The sequence below is a fragment of the Zea mays genome, chromosome 8 (genome assembly GCF_902167145.1).
Source record: "Zea mays cultivar B73 chromosome 8, Zm-B73-REFERENCE-NAM-5.0, whole genome shotgun sequence".
Classification (NCBI taxonomy): Eukaryota; Viridiplantae; Streptophyta; class Magnoliopsida; order Poales; family Poaceae; genus Zea; species Zea mays.
In genome coordinates, this window is record NC_050103.1 from 173,317,022 (window position 1) to 173,339,562 (window position 22,541).

The window sequence follows — 22,541 nt, forward strand, 5'->3', positions numbered from 1 at the left end:
CTCACTTGCTGATTCCCCAACGTTCTATGCCCAAGCCCAATAAAAAAAAAAACTGGAAGCGAGCGAGACTGTACAGCGCAGGCCTGTTCTTGCCAGAAGATTTGCGAAATCTACCGAATCTCTCACTGAACAACGACCTTCTACTGGCACTGGCTGGGGTATACTACTGTACAGTACAGTATCCCCCTGCCCTTTCTCCGTTCATACTGTTCAATGATTCACTGAAGCGTCTGGCCTTCGGCACATGAACAGAAAACCCTTTTGTAATTTTAGCCTTGACCAAGCCCGGTTGAACAACGACTTGCTAGCTAGAGAGAGAAACAAGCGACAAAGGAACTAGCAGCGAGAGAAATCAATAAGAACTTAAGTAGTAGAGCAGACGAGCTTGGTTGGACCTTTTGCGGCTCATCGGATTATTAGGCTGCCTCCAACAACACTTTCAACCTACCTTGTTCTACCGCATCTCCTATCTCAAGCTCTATTATGTAAATCGTGCGCTTTTCAGTATAAAACAGTGTTTTACCTAAACAATGTGTGACATGAGGATTTGGCCAGCGAGTATGAACGCATTTTCTTTGGGTGTGTAGTTTATGATGCGCTTGCAGCCCTACTTAGGCAAAAGGATCAGGCACTAATGGGCCAGCCAGCAACTTGGCCACAGCTCACACAAATGTGTTTAGCGTGCTCCATTCATATGTTCCATACCCCTAGGATTTTATATTTTTTCACGCTGTAGGTTGTGACCATATCATATATGTTTTGTTGTGCTTCGGTTAGGGTTGCTTCAGACTAAACAAGGCTAGTTGCTTAGAGTGATGAGGGTGGGGCGTAGAGTTTGACGAATCTAATCAACTCCCGTGTCTGTCCTAGCCGTGGCTACGCTTTCCCCTCCCCCCGCTCTTCTTGACACGATAGGAGAAGAGGAAGATGGAAGTGTAGAACAACTTCTCGAGCTCGACTCCCTTTTCTTTTTAAAGCTCGTGTGCCTTTCTCTCTCTCTGATTCTTCTCCCGCTCTCAATCCAGACCGCACCCTCCATATCTAACGGTGTTGCGTCTATTTTGTAAAGAAGCCTCTACACTCTTGCTCTGTACATTTTACAAAAACCTCCCCTGACGCAGCACCATTGGATGTGGAGGGTATGGTCTGGATTGATTTTGCTCATGGGAGCAACAGCCCTCCTTGCGCACAGGATACGGTCTCGTGACCCTGTCCATCGTTTCTCTATTCAAATGCTCCTTTTGTTGAGTACTTGCCGTCTCAGAGGCGAGGGGGCCAATGAGACGTGAAAGGTGGTTACAAGGAGTGGAGTAGGAGACAGAAACGCTGACAGAAAAGCCCTACCAGACACACACACCTCTTTCCCTCTCCCTCCCTCCTTCGGTCCTTCCCTCCCTGCATCTCTTCGTCGCTCTGGCCTGCCCTCTGCATGACTGCATGTCTGCATCTCGCCTCCGCCCCCAACAGCCCAGCTATCTGCCTAGCTGTTACGAGCCTGCTGTGAAAGAAAAAAGAGACGGCAATACGTGTTCAAAAGGACGAGATCTTCTTTGCAGCACAGTGGATGCAACTCCAAGGCTGATTCACACACAATTCGCCAGTGCCTCAAACGAGGGAAATTAAGCAGCTATCTCCTTCCTCTGGCTCTCCCACCCTTCTTCTCGTCTATATAGACAGACAGTCCATCGCCACCGCTCTCAGCTCTTTCCTTCTGGTCTCTCGTTGGTCGTAGAGCTAGCGGCGGCGGCCATATATGGTGCAAGGCGAGGAGAGTTCCTGGAGGATGGAGAGGGCAGCGCTGCCTCTCAACCAGGCGCTCGCGTATGGAGTCCAAGCCCACGGCGCCGGCGGCGCCGCCGCTGCGCCGCCGACCTGCTTCCTGTACCGCCTCTCTCTCTTCCCTCAACTTTACTTCCGGTTTGTCTTTGTTCCCTCTGCCAACCGTCTTCTACCTCGCCTCACCGGCTCACCCAACCCGATTCCAAGAGGCCGCATGCAAGACCACCGGCGCCATAGCTCTCAGAACCCTTTTTCCGCGTCGCAATCGCAACTCGCTAGCTAAGCTTGCTCCCAGGCAGCACAGCGCTTGCTGCGTTTTGAAATGCTTGAGTGCGCAACTTCTTTAAAGTATTTTTCTTTGCACCCCCCCTTTTATCCGTCTTTGTAACAGACCGATTCCACGAGCTTATGCCGTGCCGCTTCGGTTGGATTACACCTCCGCCCACGCACCGAATTTTTTTTTCTTAATGCTCAAGAGGCCTGGATCCTGCGAGTGCGAGCGGTTTGTTTGGGCACCGAGATCGATCGGCGGCGCCATCTTTTGGCCCCCTCATCCTTATCTGCTGCCAGCCCTTGCCCCAGCCCCAGCCCCAGCCCCAGCCATAGCCCGTACTCCCAACTCCCATAGCTACAAGCCTCGTGCTTTAGGCAGTCCCGGCCTTCCCATTCTTGAAAAGCCTTTATCTGCTAGTGCTAGCTTCGTTCGCCCTGCCTTCTCGTGGGGCGGTCTCGTTGCCTGTCGCAGGCTATAGCTTGGGCGGGGCCGGGCGATGACTGATGGGCTCCGTGTGCGCTACTGCTTGGGCAGGGACTTCCACCAGCCTGCGGCCGCGGCCGCTGCCTACTTCGGGTTCGGGGAGCTGGAGGAGGCCCTCATCCATGGCGGCGGCGGCGGCGTCGATCCCGGCGTGATCACCAAGAACGACGTCGCGCAGGCAAAGTGTAAGTTTTTTTTTTCGTTTTCTTTTTCATCTTCCTCCTGTGTGTCTCCGGAGTCCGGACTTCTAGGGTACTTTGCCAGAAAGGCTCGTCCGTTTCTTGCGACACGGGCACAGCGCCGCACAGGGCGAGACATGCCTCGCCTTTTGTGCTCCTGCCGGTTACCATTCCTATGCAAGCAAGCAAACACAGTGTGCATGTGCCGCAGCCGCACCTGCATGTAATGGTGCGTGCGATGCCGATGCCACAAACATGGAAATATCTCTTTCACTTCTCCTACTGTGCAGCATGCATTGCTCCAGACTAGGCTCTCCTCCCTCTCTCTCTCGGTCTCTCCAAGCTCATGGAGGGTGCAAGTGAGATGCATGAACAGGAAAAGCATCGACACCCGATATTTAATTCTCTTTGTATGCATGCAGCGGCGGCGGCGGCGGCAGGATATCTCGCGGGTGCTGCTGCCAGGCCGCCCACGCTGGAGATCTTCCCTTCGTTGCCAATGAGGCATCAACAGCAGCTGCACAGTGTAAAGGCCCCGCCACCTCCCATGATCACTGACGCACGCACGAACGCATTCATTCATTCGTTCGTCTCCTCGGCTGTCTCTCCTCGCTCGGCTCTCCTCCTCTCCTCTGGCTCGTCACCGTCCCTGAACCCAAGAAAAGATGTGGCTGTCTTTTGGCGATTCGCTCTCTCTCTCTCTCTGCACGTGGTCTGCACCTGCAGGCTGCTGCCAGACACGACGAGGCGAGCCAGGGGAGAGAGCCGTCGAGCGACGCTCGTTGCTGTTCGATCGGTTTTGTTACTCCACTTACAGTAAATTTTACCGCAGCCGAGAGCAGCAGACATGGCATAAAAATCCTTTTAACCCCGCGCGCTCACCGTTGCTGCGCGTAATTGCTGGAACAGGGGAATTCGCAGTCAGTAGGGAGCACCACTGACTCGAGCTCAGCCCAGAACGCAATGTCTCAGATGGAGCTGGCGTCCCCAGCAGCCTCCTCTGCGCCGCGGCAGGAGGCCATGATGGTGACCGCTGATGGTTACAGCTACAAGCCAGGCCTCGCCGCTGCGGCTGCCGGTGCCGCCCCGCCGAGCTTTCAGTTTCAGCAGCAGCACCAGCACCACCACCCGCTCCCGCTGCACGGAGACGGAGGTGGAGACCATGACAAGGTACGCTACGGGCCTCCTCTGCTGCCCCTGGCCCTCTGTCCTGCCGCACCTGCAGTGTCCAGTGCACCACACCACAGCGCCACACCATTCATCTTTTCCTGTCACAGCATGCACCCGTCAGTAGTACTAGCACCCCCTCCTAGTCCTACAGTCTAACAGCCCTACTAGATAGCCGGCTAGCTGCAGTACACCAGCTCCAGCTCCAGCCACCAAGAGAAGAGCTCCGTGCATCACGACTCACCAGTCTCGTCAGAATATTGCTGTCCAGTCGTTGAAAAACTCGGTCTTCAATCTTGCGGTACGAGACATGGTGTTCTCTCATGTCACACACACACCATGACACCAACGCCTGCCGAGGCAATGCACGTACGGCAAAGTCAGCACTGTGGAGTGTGGTGTACGCACGCACCCCACCCCACACCCCCAGCCACTCCCTGCAGCTTACCTCACGGCCATGGAGTGTGTGTACTTAACTAAGGGCCACTGGGCCAGACGGACCTGCCTCTAAACAAAAAAGGCATTCCCTACTCGTGTCCCTTGCGCGCGCGATGCCATGTGGCGCCCCTCTGTCTCCGAATAGAAAGCCAGCCATGTCCATGATTGATTGATGCTTGAGGAAGGGAAAACAAGGCAGCCCTGGTTGATTGGACTCTCCTAATGGCATCTTGTCAATCCCTAACCGTGGATGGATAACATAACCCCATCCATCTTTATCTCCCTGCACCTTGCCGCAACAGAGCCGTGGCGGCTCACTGAGTCGCCGAGCTTTCGGGGACAGCTACAGCCAAAAAGACTTGCGTTTGGAGAAGATGGACAGTGTCAGTGTGCTGCCGTGCTGCACCCATCGACGATAGATGATCAGAGAGAAGGACGACAGGAGCTTTGGCCTGTTTCTTTCTGTGCCCTATGGCTGAAATTAGAGCAAGGTTAATAATATATAGTCTACGGCTGCCTATAAGAACCTTTGCATTCTATCTTATAGCCGCTATGTATAATGATTATCTCTCTTATAATTTTTTTTTTGTTTCTATGTATAAGCTGTTGTTAGTTTGTAGCCTACCTATACTCTCTCTCTCTTCTCTTCTATGTCATGCCAGCATTTAGCCATTATACTTGCTCTTACCTGGATGGCGAGATGGGCACGCACTGTGATGATGTGGAGGAGAAGAGAACGGATAGGGATACTACTATACTAGTACATGTGTGTTCTAATTCCGCTGGGTTGTTTTTTCAGTGTCATTCGCACGTACAGAGGAAGCATGGATCCACAGGAAAAGATGGCAAGCTGGTAGATGCCAAGGTGGGGATATATAGCATGGATCCACTGGCGCCATTGAACTTCATAACAACCCTTCCTTGCATCGCAGACGGAACGGCGGCTGGCGCAGAACAGAGAGGCTGCGAGGAAGAGCAGGCTGAGGAAGAAGGTGCTGTGACTAGAGAACTCGATGGCTTTGTTTTGTTTTGATCAGCAAAGAGAACGCGTGGCCCTGGGATCGCTGAGAGTGATCTACTCCTACTTTCGCTGCAGGCTTACGTGCAGCAGCTCGAGACTACCAGGATCAGGCTTCAGCACGTCGAGCACGAGTTCCAGAGAGCACGGTCACACTCACAGGTTCGTTCCAGAGTCAGTCACCAACTCAGAAACGCGTCTACCTGATGCATCGGATGGAAGTTCGTATCATTCACAGAGCTTTGATATGTCTTGGGATTACCGTGGTCCAGGGCGTGGGCGTTGGGGGGTGCGGCGCCGCCGGGGACATGAGCTGTGGTAATGCCCAGTCACCGTCCGTACATCCGCTTCCTTCCAATTCAAGTACTACCATTGCTGCAAAAGCTTCGCCATGCGGCTGCAGCTGCGGCCTGTAGCTGCCGCCGCAGGCCACGGCGCAGTTACCGAGAGGAACGGCCGGCCTGCCTGCCTCGTTTGGCGTGAAAAAACTTGTGCTGCTAGCAGTGGAGTAACTCCGTTTATACGTACCCACGCATACAGGCGCCGCCATGTTCGACATGGAGTACGCGCGGTGGCTGGACGACGACAGCAAGCGGCTGGCGGAGCTCCGAGGCGGGCTGCAGGCGCACCTGCTGCTGGACGCCAACCTGGGCCTCATCGTGGAGGAGTGCATGCAGCACCACGACGAGCTGTTCCAGCTCAAGGCGGCGCTCGCGCGCTCCGACGTCTTCCACCTCCTCACCGGCTCCTGGACCACCCCCGCCGAGCGCTGCTTCTTCTGGATGGGAGGCTTCCGCCCGTCTGAGCTGCTCAAGGTCGTCCGTCCGTGCGCCCCACCCAGTCTGAGTCTGAGGCGGCGCGCCGTACTTGAGCCTCTTTCTCTTTTTCTTTGCCATGCAGGTCCTGATACCGCAGCTGGACCCGCTGACGGAGCAGCAGCTGCTGGGGATCTGCAGCCTGCAGCAGTCGTCGGAGCAGGCGGAGGAGGCGCTCGCCCAGGGCCTGCACCAGCTGCACCAGGCCCTGGCCGACACAGTCGCCGCCGGCACGCTCAACGAGGGCTCCGCCGCCCCCAACTGCATGAACATCATGGCCGTCGCACTTGACAAGATTGCCAGCCTCGAAAACTTCTATCAACAGGTCACCGTCTTTTTTTCTTTACTCTCCTCCATTTCCTGTATCATTGACACACCACCCTTAAGATCTTATTCTTACTGTAGATCATGGTCAGTAAAGGGTTTTTAAAACACACAAAAAAAGAATTAACACGGCGAGAGAAAAAAAAAAGCTAGCTTAAACTTTCAAGTACACCAGTACTTCCCTCCCTGTCAGAACTGCACAGCAACATAACAGTAGCAATGCCGCCGGTCGCCTGGTCCTCGTCCTACAAGCTACAGGGTCTTGTCCTGCCTTCTGCATGGCAGGGGCAGGCCAATCTTTTGTCAGAAAGCTAGCTTAAACCTGCAGATAAACGGATAAGCATCATTACCACTTTCCAGCACGCATAATGAGCTTGTAATTAAACAACAAATAAGAGGCTAATGCTGCTGTCGACAATGTTTTGGTAGGGACCAAAGAGGGCAAAGCTTTTGATCCCTTTTTTAAGTGAAGATTTGGCGATGCATTGTTCCTGATCACACAATTGTACTGGGAGTACATACACGTACACACTTGTATCTTTCTACAGAAAGTCAATAGCCGGATACTTACAGTTGGCACTCTGCATAAATAATGCCTTTATTGTGTGTCTTCTTTTCTCTGGGCCGGCCATCTCTTTTATATTCCTTTTTTTTAAAAAAAACTTATTTTTATTCTCTCCCTTTTGTTTGCTGGTGCCTCACTGCCTCTGCAGAACATAGCGCCCACAACCAACATACTGCTCCCTCTGTCTTATAAATAATGAGTATCTTTTTAAAGTTTTGGGTACAGGATCAAAAAAAATTAAAAATATATAATGCATATAAAGATATGAAGAAATGTAGAGATGTATTAATAAAAAAATAAGTATGTATTCAAAAGTGAGAATGACACTTGTTCTTAAGACAAACACATGAAGCTAGAATGATGTTTTTATTTTAAAACTAAAGAAGTAGAATACTAGAGGCCTTACTCATGGTGTTCCATGTCTTGCAAAAGTTAAGGTTCAATCCATGCATAGTGGTCAGGAAAAGGACACACCCACCTAAAATTCAGTCCCATGGACAACAAGTAGCCTAAAAATAAAGATTGGGCTTGCTGTTCCACCAGAAGTTCTTAAAGAAATGAGCATGGCTTTCTATGGATTATCTTCTCTCTCATGGGGGTAAAAGCTGATTGCGACCTCCATTTTGTTAGTTTGATTTCAACTTTCCTGAGCTTTGATTCCTTCTGTGGACAGAAATTGGCTAGAAGGCAGATTACAAATAAGTACACTTTTAACATTTAAAATTTATTCTAGAATAAGTATTTCAGATCATGGACCGCCTTGTTTTGGTAGGTTTTACTACTCTCCATTTTCTAAAGTGCAATTAATAGAGCATCTTTTGTCCACTCTCATTCATTATCCCCATAAACCTGTCATATTAGGGGAGATGGACTCTGTTTCTTGCTCTCACTTTTTGTTTTGGTGATAAAAAACTCTTCGGCTCTCTTTAAATAAACGAGAAATTACATCTCCCCCACTAGCATGGAACCCACCCAATACTCTCTGCTAACTACCCACAACGGAGGCCAAAGGCCATGGCTACAACTTGGCATGCACCCTAACCCTTGTCCCCGCTCAACAAGGACTGGCGCGCGTCGCAACTCGCAAGAGTACTTTCTAGCGTTGCGTTAGAGAGAGAAAGGAAAATAAATAAATAAATTATGATCTGATAGGTAGGTTCCACATATTTTGAAGGAGATTGTTGGCTATCTGCTGCAGCATCTCTCCTAATTCATGATTAGGGAGCTGCTGGAGATACTCTAAGCAACTTTTGATAAAGGTATATATATGTAATTTTATAAGGATGGGGAAGTATGCTTCCTAATTCATGATTGGAGCAATCATTTCACACAAAGCATTGCAATAAAGGTGCATATGAAAAAGACTTGCAATAAACACGATCACAGACGATATACCACAGCCTCGCTTTTTTCTCTCTCTCTCTCTTTTCAGGATAGAGGCTGTGTATAGCTAATACTTAATTTAGATTCCTTTTCATGCTCTAGAAGTATATAACACTACAAGGAAATGACAAGGACAATACACCATCAGTAGGAAAAAGAATTGCTACACTATCTAAAGTCCAAACTTTGCTGAAAACAACATTTCATTAGATTAAGCTTAAGCAGCAGCTGGGAACTTTCAGCGATTGTCCAGGATAGAATATATCTGGGACAAGACAGAAAGACAGCACTAGAATAGGATCCGAGAGTGCCCTGTCATTCAAGATGTTGGAAACGCCAATGCGCAGTATAGCCAAGACAAGAAACAACGCTAATGTGACATCTCACCTTTCTTTTTCATGTGTGTTGCTACAACCGCAGGCCGACAATCTAAGGCAGCAGACGTTGCATCAGATGCGCCGCATCCTGACCACTCGGCAGGCTGCGCGGTGCTTCCTCTCTATTGGGGAGTACTACAGCCGCCTTAGAGCTCTCAGCAACCTCTGGGCTTCCCGTCCCGGCGAGTATGTTTCACAAGCTTGATCACCTGCAAAAACTTGACTCTCCATTAGTGTCATGTTGATCAACTGCACTGTGGCTGTTCCCAACCATGTCTGAATCACATGTATTCCTTCATTTTTTTTTAAAGATAGGGTCACCTGTTTTCGGAATTCATTATATGAAAAAAGTCAGAAATGGACGTGGCTGACAATGACATGTATTTCTCGTGTAACAGCACCTTCATCAGGTCAGAGAGCCTCAGCCCCACAGCAACGGAACTGCAAGCCCTGCACCACCAGCGGCAGAATCAGTTCAGCGGATTTTGAGGCCTTACCTGGTGGTGCGGTGGTGTCGGAGGGTGTAAACTTTGGCGGCGAAGGTGATGTTACAAAGATTAGAGGTTTTGAGAGAGAGATGCATTGTAATGTTCTATCATTAAAGTACTAAGAAAGCAATATCACTAGGCGAAAAGGGCGGGGGGAAAGGAATTGCTGTGGTGCGATGTTGGGTGGCTGACCTGTTCATATGGCTCTTGAACTGATTGAAGGGTTAGCCCCGCAGAATTTTTTGCGGGTAGCAGCAGAAAACAAAGCAGTGGCAGAAGATTCTGGCTGCTCACTTGCCAGAGAGCACTAATTGCAGTTAGAGTGACAGAGTAACCATTAAATGCCTTTTTCAAATCAAGTATTTTGGCGAACACATTTTCGTGGGCAGACAATAATCTGTCACCTGTAGTTCAACAAATGAAAATGAAACAACTAACAGTGGGAGCCAATCTCCCATTCTAGATTCTGCTAAGCACTGATGGAAAAGAACGAAACTGTGACGGTAAAGAAGCGCCGATAGTGAAACAACTAGAAAATATTATGCACCCTCCTAAATTATATATAAGTCGTTTTGACTTTTCTAGATACATAAACGAATTATAATTTAGAATGAAACATGGGGAGTGCATAGCAAGAAATATCAATATTGTGCAACACATGTAAAAACAGCAATAGGAATCTTACATAAACTGACAAGTAAATTGTAAGATGCAAGACCAGAGCGATCGATGGACAAATGAAGGAAAGGAGAAGCAATTTTCACATTATTTGAGATCAACTTATCACTTATCAGTAGGCTCAAAATTCCAAAATCAACTCTGCTTCCAATATCATCTGCCATGGACAGCTGAATTAGGCGGTTGCTGCACAATGCACAGAACTTCCCATCAGATGACATGACAAACAACACTCATGAAACTGTGGAAATCTTCACTCCTTTTACTGCAAAATTTCTGATACAGAAAGACCAGGGAAAAAGGATAAAAAGCCACAAGAGCATACAGAGCAGAAAATAAGCGAGGCAGAAGACTTCACAAATCACAAAACAAGGTTGAAATAGATGAAATGAAGACAACGAAATACAGTTTGGATTGTGGAAATTGCTGAACACTAACTACCGAATCAAGTGAACACAACATAGCAGCACTTTTAAATGCAGGTTGGATATAAGAAACATATCACATATAGCTATAAATGAGAACCCAGCAGGAATGCAAGAATGCAGGGTTTTCTCGCCCCAAAGGGTCCGGCAACAGCACTTCCCTGGCAAGCATTCGATGAGAGGCAAGGGCACTGGTATCAGAAAAAAGGAGACAAGGACAGTACATCTTCCTTGAAGAACTAGCCGGGTAAACCTACAGTACTAATATAATTTGATACATATAGTTTTTACAACACAAATGCCACAAAAGGATAATTTAAAATGAACCATAGGCATTCACTAGGACAGCAGCAAACAATACTACCGAATGTAATGCATCTTCAATGTCACAGCAACTGAACACGCCTGTCCCTTGCTGGTTCAATTTTATTTCCGGTTATAATCCGAATGTATAACAGAACTCACATCTGATTCCCCACTTCTTTTAGAGGAGAGCAAATGTTTTGACCATTCCTCCAAGCTTTTGCGGTGAAGAGTATTCATGCTAATAGAAGGTCGCTTCTCACGGATCATTTGTGCAGCAGCTTTCCAATCTTCAGCGAACCCTAATGCGACAAGAAGCGCACACATCACACAGACACTTCTGCCATGACCTGTTAGAGATATAACACGCCATTAAATAATAAAATCCAAGTGACCAATATTATTGGACTTATAAGTTTAATTGGATGGCATGTTAGATAAGTGAGGAAGAAGTAAGAACAAGCCATAATAAGGAGGTTTTATTTTGGAAACTAGTAACAGGGAGATTTAAGCTAAGAGCCAAACCTAAAAGTCCAGCCAGTGCACATATCCAGAACTTAAGTTTCTTTCAATGTTTGAGCTTAAATTTGGCCAAAAAATCTCTTTAAAGCCTGGTACAATCTACACAACATATGGGATGAACCTTATACTATCTGAATGTAATGCAGATGCTGCTCAGCTTATGCATGGCAGTTTTACTTCTCGTCACAGGTAAGAACTAAATAAGACATGACAAATAATCACATGAAATAAGATGACACGAGAAATGGAAAAAAGTAGCATATCAGCATATTGCTGTTTCCTGACTCCAGCTGTTACACAATATATGGTTCACCAATACAATGCCCATTGTGGATCATCATGGTCTGGAGTTGTGTTAAACATGGTCTCAACAGTTATCTAAATATGACTAATCTACAGAAATGCATTTAGGAACATAAACGTATGTATTTGCAAGAAAAATCACATAGGAAAATACAACACAGTTCCTTATCCAAACATAGGCAGAAGATCATAATTACCATAGGCACAGTGGACATAGACAGGCTTGTTCTGTGACCGCTTTCTCACAGCCCATTGCACGGCAGACTCAATCTGTGATGGCTGAGGAGCCCTCGTGTCCCAGGTAGCAATGCACAAATATGCATTGTTAGAGATAGTCGAGCTTTTTGGCAGCTCGCACGTGCAATCTATGATCGCGGGGTCACCTGGTGGCAGGTGTTCAACTGAAGAAGGCCACCCTCCAACAAACACACCATCTGCAACCTCAGTGTATAAGGGCTCGTTTTTCACAAATCTCCGTAGCAGCACGAACAGGTGAATGAAAAGAAGAAATGGTGAGAAGATGATCCATGACCACAATGGAAAACTTCCATCGGATGCCTTGCCAAGGAGTAAAGGAAGATCAATAGATGGGCGGGAAGCTATCGAGACTAGTATTGCAATTATGGATGCATATATGAGAGGAAATGAGATAAGGGTCACTCCTAGTCCTTGGAAAAAACATGCTACAGAAAGCAGGGCAGCAGCCTTCAGTCCAATCAACCTGGATATTCCCCAACCCATGTCTGCAGATAATTAGACATGGACTGAGTTCAATAATCAAGGAGGAACAAGCACAAGCAAATAACTAGTATTTAAAGCAGCCTTAGAATAATTTCAAAATAAGAAACCATAGCTTGTTTAACAAACACAATGTTCAGTGACATAATCTTATTCAATACAGAAAGATTGAAAAATTACTGCCATTAGTGAACAGAGGCCTTTTATAGTGTTTCCTTTATATCCCAGCCAGGATGGCTCCAGAGAGCTAATTCGTTTCTCTCACCCCTGCCAACTTTCTAACTTTGCACTTTGAAAGTCCATTCAACCATGCTGGAGGAGATACACAAATACAGAAAGCACTGCATTTGGAGAGGGTCTGACATTAAATGACAAAAAACACAAGATGCTGCTTGGCATATGTTCTGCAACTGCAAGCCCAAGGATGAGGGTTCTGCCTGGCATATGGTTGATTTTGCTATTCTTGTGAGGATCTTTGGCTAGTATCTATCTTTACGTGAGTTGTTCACCTTTGCAAAGAACAAGAAAATAACTTTCCATCACGCTGTTCTGACCACCCATCTACATATTCTTTCACCTGCCCTTGTTAGTACAGGATTATGCACAATTGCAATCTTTGACACGGAATTGAATGCTCCATTTAAAAAAAATGTCCTGACGTTTGGACTTATACTTTGGGCTCTGTTTTATAAGCCAGCAAAAGCTTAGTCACCTCATAGGGCGATTTGGAAGTCTTCCTGTCAAGATAAGGACGGATTTAGTGCTGGCGGCTCCCACATCAGTGGGGTCAGGGGAAGAAATAACGAGGCAAACCATATCCGTGCCGTTGATAACAATCCTCATAAGGGGTCCCAGCTGTTGGTAACAATTCTGTGGCCCGTAGGGGGCCTCCCCGAGAGAGCTCTAAGTATGGGAGTGAACCGAAGTCTGGAGTGTCCCAAGGCCCTAGGCAGGGGCGGACCCAGAGCGAAATGAGAGTGAGGGCACACTTATGAAGACAAACATTAAAACACCAGAGCAGGGGCATCTAAGTTGAACTAAGCAGGGGACCTTATAGTGAAAATCTAGTCTCTACTACTTGCACCAAATAAATGAGCGAGGGCCTGTGCCCTCACTCCCCTATACCTAGGTCCGCCCCTGGCCCTAGGTAGCGCTGTTCTGACAGAAAGCAGTGGCTGGGACAGCCAGGGGGGGACCAGGGAATTTCTAGCCCCCGGGCTTAATGGGCCCTTAACTTAGGGGGTGTTTGAATGCACTATAGCTAATAGTTAGTTGCAAAAATAATTCTAGTAGAATTAGTTAGCTAACAAATAACTAGCTAACTATTAGCTAATTTGCTAAAAGTAGCTAATAATTGAACTATTATCTAGAATTCTAGGTTGTTTGGATGTATTTAGCTAATTTTAGCAGCTAACTATTAGCTCTAGTACATTCAAACGCCCCCTTAACCAAAGCCGAAATAGGTCCTTCGGGAACAGGGCCCCGAGAGCATGGGTCCAGCAATAGCCACCCCCCTTAGAAGATGTCTTGACAATGTCCGGGGTATGGTCTTCCTCAAACGGTGACAATTTCTGTTGGTTATTCATGTTGCAAAGAAGAAATGACTTTCCTTTAACACAAGAATGGCAACAGGACTTCCTTAATTCTGCTATTTTTTATGTTTCTTTTTGTTATCTCTTCTAAGGCCGAAAATGTCATAGCGTTGTTTCCAAGACTGACCTTTTTGTTTCCAAGAACAGCAGGGAAAGCAAAAAAGTTCAGGCCAATGACATCTATGGGCACTCAACTTTTTTAATAATTTGTGTGAAATTTCAAATTTTTAGAATGCCACACAGGGAAAATACTATATATTATCTACTAGGGGGGAGCCCGTGCATTTCCAAAAAAAAGGAGGATTCAATATTATGCCTTCTTAGGCCCTATTACGAACCTCTAGAGCTAATTGTTAGCCATAAGTTGTTAGCTGGGTTGACGCAGCTAACAACTAATGACTATTTGAGGGTATAGCTAACAATTAATTGCTACATTAGCTGACCCGTTCAAAATCACTCAGCTAATTTTGTGGAGCAGGGTCTTAGTTGTATTTTGTTTCCAAGTCAGAGTCCATAGCAGTATGGATTAAAATTCAATGCATCTCGCGTTTACTAATTCACAACTATGCCCATTCAAACCTCTATAAATTACCTAGTTGTGACCTTTAATTAGCACAATATGGCTCTGAAAATTTCATCATTTGAGAAAGTAGCACTTCACAATAATACACAATTATTTCACCTAGTTCGCCTTCGATCAAAAAAATATCAAAACTTGCACAGAATCAATTCAAAATCAAAAGGACAGAATCAAAACCTTGTCTCAGCTCCCCTCGAGTCTGCAAATCCAGGAGATCCACGCGCTCTTCACAGCTCTAGGAAGGCTTCGGAGGAGATTCTTCCGCTTATAGTCGGCCAGACGGCCTCGCTAACCTCGTCGCGTCCTAACGCTGTCCCCTCCCCGAAAGACACGCAGTCACGCAGAAGCGCGCTGCCCGGGTCGCGCGACCTAGGGTTTCGGGGCTCGCCGGTCGCGTCGCCTGGGGGTGGGGATCTTTCTCTAGTTCTCTCCTCTCTGAGTTGAACCTTTGAAGAAGGTGGAGAATGGAGACGCAGACTCCGGACGCGAGAATCTTCCGGTTCCGGTCCGACCGGTCGGCGCGCAGTACTGTCCACCACGCGTGCGTGGATGAAAACGGTACCCCAACTGTAGGAAGTACTCCCTCCGTTACATTTTAGTCTAAAACGCTGAATTGTATCAAGCACATTGTTTCAAATACTTATGTTTGAACTAGCACATTGTTTCAAATAATTATGTATGAAATTTGATACTAATTATTAAGCACATTGTTACAGATAAAAATTAAATTTTACATAAATTGTTTCAAATATTGTTTGCTCTCTACAACAAAAAGTTAATGTATCTGAATTGTGTCTGACTTTTATATCTATCATTTGAGAAGATATATAATAAAATTTTAGTTTTACTGTTTACAAAACTTTACAAGCTCAATGCTAAAAACAATAATATGAATCTACATAGCATACTATATATCATATTTATTAACAATCAAATAAAAATGCCAAAAATCACTATCCGAATGAGTACCCATTTTCATTCCACATAAGGTGGGATTTTCTATTTCCATTAGGTCATTAACCTTTTTGTGGTATCTAGGTATGAAAACGGACGGAAAACATTTTGTTTCGTCATATATCCTATTTATTGAATAATGTTGACAAAAAAGTGTTGTCTTTATTCAAGTTATCGATCTTTTAAAAACATATGTTTTTGTGCCGACTTTTAAACTTGTTAAGTCATGATTTATAGTGTCCTATTAATATTGTAGTTTGCTAAGTGATTGTACAATATTATATATTCTAGCCAAAGTTTTCGCTTACCGTCCGTTTTCGTTACATATCTGTTCGTTTTAGTTCATTTTCGTGTAACCATATATCTCGTAACTGTTTCAGTTTTCGGCTATGCAGCTCTCGCTCATGTTTTCAATAAAAATTATAGTAATGGAAATGAGACAGTGATTTTTCCGACCGTTTGTGTTCGTCGTGAGTTCATGACCCATCTTGACCGTATCAACTCAGATAACAGTGGCCTATTCTTATTAAAAATTTTATTCTTATATATAACATATATGATTTGTTTTTTGTTTCTATTAATATTTTATTTTTTTATTTTCCCCTCATTTCAAGTTTGTTGTCTTATGATTTTTATTCCTTTTTATTTGTCATCCCTTTTATTTTTATTTATACTCTAAGAAATTATTTAATTTATTTTTATTCTCTGTTTTATTATTTTTGCTTTTTTATGTTTTTCTCCTTTTATTTTTTTTTCTTTAGATTTTCCTAATTTCGTCTTGTGTTTTCTTTCTTTCTTATTTTACTTTTATTAACTATTTCCTACCAAAACTAAATCAGTTCTGACTTTTAATGGATTTATGTAATATTTAGCGTATATATTTTATATATGTCCACATCCATCATTATCTAGTTAAATATAGGTATAAAAAATAAAACAAATATTATTTTGGAATAGAGGTATTATTGTTTTCTTTTCCGAAGGAAGTGAATGCTGGTGGCCCACATTAACTCTCGAGGTGCATGTGAGTTTCTATCATATTTACTTTTTTATTTTATTTTTCTATTTTATGGATGTCGTTATTTTATTTCCCTTTTGTATTTTTATTTTAGCTATAAATGAAGATTTCATTAATAAATTGTTGCACGGTAATTTTTCGTTATATTTTTTTTCTACCAATAAAGAAACACAGCAGTAGCTTTTACATTTATCCTACTCTGCAGTCTGTAGGACGGCAACGTGGGCCAAATCACTTGAGCCGACTACCTTTCAACTGCGGACAACAATGTGGGCCAAAAAATCATTTGAGGCACCCATATAAATGCCAAACAAAAAAAAGAACTACCCTCAGATAAAGGATGTGTTTATTCCCCTCCTAAATTATATAAGTTGAATTATTCTATAAGGATAGTAGAGTAAAATGTTATTTTGAGACTAAAAAAATAACATAAGGTAGCATTGGATAGCTTATTCAACTTATTAGTCTCAAAGTAATATTTTACCTTTCTACTCTACTACCATAATACAACTTAATCTACGATGGAAGGACATTAGCATTTTTTTACGTCGCATGGACTGTAAATGGTGTGTTTCCTCTGGCCCAAACACTAGACCTTTCAAGTTTCTGTTTCCCGGTTGCCGTTTACTTGCTTGTTTTCTTGCTTCTAAGGCCCTCTTTAGGAGGGCTTCATTTCATTATAAGAATTGCATCTTCGGTTTTCTAACTTTATCGTGAAACGGCTTCAACAGATTAAAATGTTTGGTTTGTACATAGGCTTCAACTTCTGTAATACAATTAATTTATATGAGTTTACTTAATTACCCTTGATGATTAACGGGTGAAGAAAGAGACATGAATCGATAGGTCATGTAACCAATGATATGGTGACTATTTTTTTGTTCAACTTCATGAAGAGTGTTTTTGAAACACCCTTCCCTTCGAGGAGCTTAAAAAATTTCATGAAATTAGCCTCTAATTTCAGCTTTTCTTAGCCTCTAGTTTCAGTTTTTTTTTAACTAGAGCTTATAGAGCTAGATCTGTTTAAGTAGAAAAAGCTGAAATATACATGGAATTCTTAAAGTGAAGCTCTACCAAACAACATTCGGTTGCTGGTAGCCTCCGAATCCAACCATTTGCATCGCACGAGAATACCAGAATCAAATGCACGATATACACAGACATAGGACTCAGTATGGCCCATGTCAAATAAACATGGACGAAAACACATAGCTTTGTGTTGAGTTGCTATCTTAAAGACAGCTGGTTTATTGTTTGTACAACCCAAGGCTTATGAACAATAGCAGGCCAACGCGGAAGCTCTTGCCCATATATCTATTAGTCCCTCAGAGACGTATGCGTCAATCACATCGCGTACTGTTACCAATGGTTCTGGTACCGACAGGTACAGCACTTTCCATGGAAGCAAGCAAGCAAGCGCCAATCGAACTGGAACTGCACAACGCGAGTCTCACTCGTCACAAGTTCACCACATGGCGCTGCCCCACCGGCGCAGTCCGGGACCGACCTTCTTGGCGCTCACATTCTCCCTTGCCTGCTCCATCATCTTCTCCACCAGCTGAAACAGACACAAAAAGCCATGGCAGGGTTGCCTTCAGGACACTGTCTTGTCTTGACAGAGCATATCGACTGTTACACTGACAACTAGCAAATGACCGGTACTCCGTAAAAGGAAGCGATTGAGTGAAACTTGTTACTGTACCATCTTTTTCTTCGACAGCAGAATCGTCCTCTGCAAAACAAAAACGCAACACGGACGTCGTGTTTGATCAGATCAATGCATAGTAGTATACTAGATATGAATAAGGAGATGGTGTCATGACGAACAAATGCTTCGCCTTCCCAGTACCTCCTCTGCTCTGAGGCGCTCGTTCTCCTCCTTGAGATGGTTCAGCTCAGCCTCAAGCTCCACGGTATACGCCTGCACCAGCATCGGCATCATTCCAGGAGCAGACCGAGACCGAGTCTGTCAATGACACGCGCAATACGCAAAGAGCACGAAAGTCGACGAGGACAGCTCGCACACCTGCTTCCGGGCGCGTGACCGGGCCGCGGACTCGCGGTTCTTGATCATGCGGCGCTGCCGTCGCTCCACGGTCTTCTCGGTGCACCCGTCCTCGGGGAAGTCGCGCTTCCGCGCGCCGCCGCCGCCGTTGCGGACCACCCCTCCGTTGCCAATGCAGTTCATCATCTCCGCCTGCGTCATGGCGCTCATCCCGTCCGACGACCCCGGGCTGGCGGCGGCCGCCACGCACTGAGACGGCGGCGGGGGCGGCACCACCGCCACGCCCCCGGGGTACCCGCCGCCGTGGTACCCCATGCCGTCGCCCATCACCGGGTATACAGCGCCGGGCGGCGGCGCCGCCGCTGCCGCCACCTGGTACATCATGGGAGGAGCCGCGTTGTGCTGCATGCCCATCGGGCCGGCCGGGACCATGCCGACGCCGTGGCCGTGGCCGGCGAAGGCGCCCCGCACGACGCCGGCCTTCACGAGGAAGTCCTCCAGCGTCATCTCGCCCAGCGTCGCCTGCCGCCCGCTGGCCGCGACGCCGCCGCCGCTCGCCGCCTGGGGCTGCGCCACGGGCTGCGGCGCCGCGCTGGCCTGGAAGTCCGCCGGGCCCTGGCTGATCTCGGCCCAGACCTCCTCCACCGTCTTCCGGGACAGCGGCGGCGGCAGCGCGAACGAACCCTGCCGAACCAGTCCCCTCCCACTTCCTCCTCCTCCTCCGTTCTCACCTGTGCCCGTCGTCGTCGCCACGGGCACCGGCTCACGCTCCGCGCCCTCCTTGTTGCAGCCGGCTGTGGCGGCCTGGAACTCCTCGGCGTTCCATATGTTGGCCATGAACTCGTCCATGTTCATGGATCCGAAGTTGCGGCCCGGCTCGCACAGCGAGTTCTGCAGCTCCTCCAGCGTCAGCGACATAATGGACGACTGCCGCGCCAGCGGGTCCACCGCCTGCTGTTGCTGCTGCTGCTCCTCGGCAGCGTCGCTGGTCTGGGCGCGTGAGTGCTGCGAGGTGACCTCCTGCTCGTCGAGGGCCTTCACGTTTTTGCTCATCTCGGACGCCATCTCTCAGTCGACCTATGAGACTGGCTCCTTTTAGGACACTCTCTGCTGATGCGTTGTTGAACGCGACGCGTGCTTATAGCCTGCATGCGAAAGCCAGGCGTGGTGATCAGAAAACATTGGTGCATGCATCGAGAAAACCCAGGTGCGGTGCCGGGTAGGGGCTTCATCGTCATCAATAACAAACAGCCAGTCCAAATTACGCGCGCAGCCGCAGTTTGCTGCGCTTCGGTCAGGCTCTGATGACTGATCGGCATCGTCTCTAGCATGCGTGGATAGACGCTTCCTCTGTTTGGATCTTTGTTCAGAAGTGAATTACCAGCAGCTTCTTGCAGAGGATCTTCTGCGCTCTCCGGCGTCGCATGTTGCGCAGAGGCCAGAGCGCAGTACTTATCCTGACAGAATAATCTACGCACCCCAGTGCAGGACCCTGACGAACATTCAGCACGTGCTTGTTGTCGACTTCTCCACCGCCGCACGAGATCAGATAGATACAGGGAGCGGTGTTGTTACACAAAAGAGTATACGACGAAACCTCGGGCTCCTTTTCCCCGGTTCTGTTATGTATTAATTATTTTTTTATATACCAGTGAGCTCGGCGTGCTCTGTTCCGTTGCCTGGCAGAGGCCAAAATTAGCGCGTGTGAGTGTGACGTTGCTCTCCGGCCGTTTCCTAAACGGGACAGGTCACTGCTGATGGACCGCGAGGAGGCGTGACCATCTGAACCGGGTTTCCTACGGCTTCCCGACGAGCACGAGCACGCTGTTGACATCTAGCTCGGCTGCAGCCAAGACACCTCAGTGTATGTTACCGACGTAGCGTGATCGTCTACTCCTATTCATTCAAACTCGAATGGCGCGTCCGGCGTGCCTCGCGGAATTTGTATCTGCATGACGTACTTGTCCGGGTACAGTGTAGAAGGGTGTTTGGTTTGCCTTGTTTGTTTATTGCCAATACATTTGGATTAAATAAGATTGAAATAAAATAACAAAATTTTTGATTTGTTTGGGATTTAAATCCAAACGTTCTCACTCAATCTATATATAGATTGAGAATTGAGAGCGAACCGAACATAAAATGAGTGGTTTACTAGCATTAAATATAGTTTAATTATAAAATTAATTATACAGCTAAATAATAAAATATAAAATGAATTTATTAAAACCAAATAATTGATAATCAAACATTATTATTTAAGCATTTGATGTGATACGAACTAAACTAAAAACTAAATTTTAGTCGCAAAACCGTACATGCTCTCAAAAGAGCATGCCCTCTAAAAATAACATGTAGCCACAAGCCTGTTTGGATTTTCAAGTTTAGCTAAAAGTATAGTGCTAAAATTTAGTACCATGCTCCAAAAGATCCGTTGTACTTGGGGCGCTTCATCGCGAAAGTGTATGCCAATTGTTGCGGGTACATGGTACTACTTTTATCAGGGCTGGACTGTTAAGGCTTATTCCAACAATTCCTTCTCTCATCGCACTCTATTTATACTTTCTATTCATTTTCAAATACACCATACTCTTTGGTTCTTTCCCCTCTCTATTAGGGCTGGACATTTTTAAATAGATTTAGGTTTGTTTCTAAATAATTGAAACTGTGCAAAAAAAAATATTAAAAAAATATGCTGTAGTAACATTAATGTTGTTATATCCTAGTCCTCCGTGACAACATGATTGCATCAGGTGACATATTCAGAATGCTCTGCTTTTAAATCACTCTTTGCTTTGCTCTGTTGGTATCTGACCATTGCAGTTGCAGCTGGCGTTACTAAAAGACTGGCGACGCATACTAACTTCTTGGATCTACATCTACTTCAACTCCGTGAACGACAGGCATCGGTGCTGAATACGAGCAGAGTTTCACAAATCACCTTTTATATCCTAGATGTGGAATGCTCAACTACTTCGAAATCTATGCAGACAACAGACACATTGCAGCACCTCCTGTATGATTCGGCATGCAAGATTTGTTGTCTCTATACACTGCGAAACCATGTGTTCCATCTCTCTGTAATTACAACGAGGCGATTGCTACAGCTAGCGCCAAATATTCATCTACACAACCGAGTTAATAACGAAATACTAGTATTTTTTTTTTACCATTTTCATCAGATTTATTCTGTATGTGTGCTCTGGATTTCATGCATGATGTTTGCATTCAGTAGCAACAAAAAAACAGTCACGAAAGGCAATACTGTATTACCAAACAAGGGGCGTGGCAAAGCCGCGCAGAGTAGGGTTCTAGTCATCTAGTGCTGTGGTCACGGATTGCGCGGCGAACAGTATTACCAGACCACAGGCAAACACCTCGCATTTCTAACTGAAAACCCCAAACAAAACGAGCAGAGATGTCTGCATATGCTGAAACGGAGGTGGAGAGCGAAGGCGAGGCGAGGCGAGGCGACGCGGTGCGTACCTCCTCAGGCGCCGCGGAAGCCGGAAGGGAGCCGCCCGCCTCCAGGCGGCCGCGTGCGTCCGGGTCCGGCAGCCGCGATGCGCAAGCGGGCCAAGCTTTGCTATCGACCCGCGGCGACGAAGTGATAGCAACGACGAGCCGCTGAAGCGAAGCGACCGAGTTGGTAGACGGGGAGCGAGACCTGCCGCGTGGTCGCGCGCGGGCATATGTTGTGGGCCGGGGCTGGATGCGGCGCCGAAACGGAGGTAATTAGCTAGTAGAGTAGTGATGTGCCGTGCGCTTCCATTCCGCCATTACTTATAGGCTTGGACGCGTTGGTGGGACTGGGAGAGACGACGACGCCCCCTGTCGTTTGGACGTGTCGGGCTCGTCGGCACGTTGCCTTTCCACCGCCAGCAGCGATAGCTATCCTTTCCTTTCCTTCCGCGGAAGGGAAGGGAGTCACACAGCCTCAGAGGGAGGGGGAGGGGCGATGGGCTCCGAGTTCCGAGGAGCCGCTACGGGCCCACCGCTCAGCTGCTGCATGCTGCTTGCTTCCGCCTCGGGGTTTTGTTTTTTGTCAGACCTGCTGCCCATGCATCCAGCAGGCGCAGCCGACGCCCGCAGTCTGCCGCGCGTTATCTCCTTGCTTTTGCAGCCGATGCCCGCAG

The 22,541-nt window shown here is 46.8% G+C and overlaps 3 protein-coding genes across 6 annotated transcripts; 1 reads left to right on the plus strand and 2 right to left on the minus strand.

The window, feature by feature from the left end:
- The first annotated feature begins 1,265 nt into the window (after positions 1-1,265).
- On the plus strand, positions 1,266-9,649 carry LOC103636459 (transcription factor LG2-like). Of its 3 annotated transcripts, XM_008658808.3 has the most exons (12): positions 1,273-1,881; positions 2,588-2,721; positions 3,138-3,241; positions 3,625-3,885; positions 5,120-5,185; positions 5,253-5,312; positions 5,417-5,500; positions 5,611-5,656; positions 5,879-6,153; positions 6,239-6,478; positions 8,846-8,988; positions 9,201-9,649. In XM_008658808.3, exons 1-12 carry the CDS (start codon positions 1,754-1,756, stop codon positions 9,289-9,291), a joined length of 1,632 nt encoding a protein of 543 aa, XP_008657030.1. In that variant the 5' UTR covers positions 1,273-1,753; the 3' UTR covers positions 9,292-9,649. The 3 variants fall into 3 exon arrangements, with proteins under 3 accessions (XP_008657031.1, XP_008657030.1, XP_008657032.1); XM_008658809.3 differs by lacking the exon at positions 8,846-8,988 and having other exon boundaries at positions 1,266-1,881; XM_008658810.4 differs by lacking the exon at positions 3,625-3,885 and having other exon boundaries at positions 1,274-1,881.
- Positions 9,650-10,470: 821 nt separating this feature from the next.
- LOC100284117 (dual specificity protein phosphatase Diacylglycerol kinase, catalytic region) lies at positions 10,471-14,958 on the minus strand. Of its 2 annotated transcripts, none has more exons than NR_182036.1 (3): positions 14,609-14,958; positions 11,719-11,955; positions 10,471-11,046 (listed from the first exon to the last, which is right to left on the minus strand). NR_182036.1 is itself a non-coding variant. In NM_001157014.2 (3 exons), exons 2-3 carry the CDS (start codon positions 12,260-12,262, stop codon positions 10,820-10,822), a joined length of 771 nt encoding a protein of 256 aa, NP_001150486.1. In that variant the 5' UTR covers positions 12,263-12,264; positions 14,609-14,958; the 3' UTR covers positions 10,471-10,819. The 2 variants fall into 2 exon arrangements, 1 of the variants encoding a protein (NP_001150486.1); NM_001157014.2 differs by having other exon boundaries at positions 11,719-12,264.
- A 2,546-nt stretch (positions 14,959-17,504) lies between these two features.
- LOC100285149 (ABA response element binding factor) lies at positions 17,505-22,162 on the minus strand. Its single transcript, NM_001158043.2, has 5 exons — positions 21,892-22,162; positions 18,430-19,553; positions 18,253-18,324; positions 18,106-18,135; positions 17,505-17,961 (listed from the first exon to the last, which is right to left on the minus strand). Exons 2-5 carry the CDS (start codon positions 19,471-19,473, stop codon positions 17,869-17,871), a joined length of 1,239 nt encoding a protein of 412 aa, NP_001151515.2. The 5' UTR covers positions 19,474-19,553; positions 21,892-22,162; the 3' UTR covers positions 17,505-17,868.
- Between the last annotated feature and the right edge of the window lie 379 nt (positions 22,163-22,541).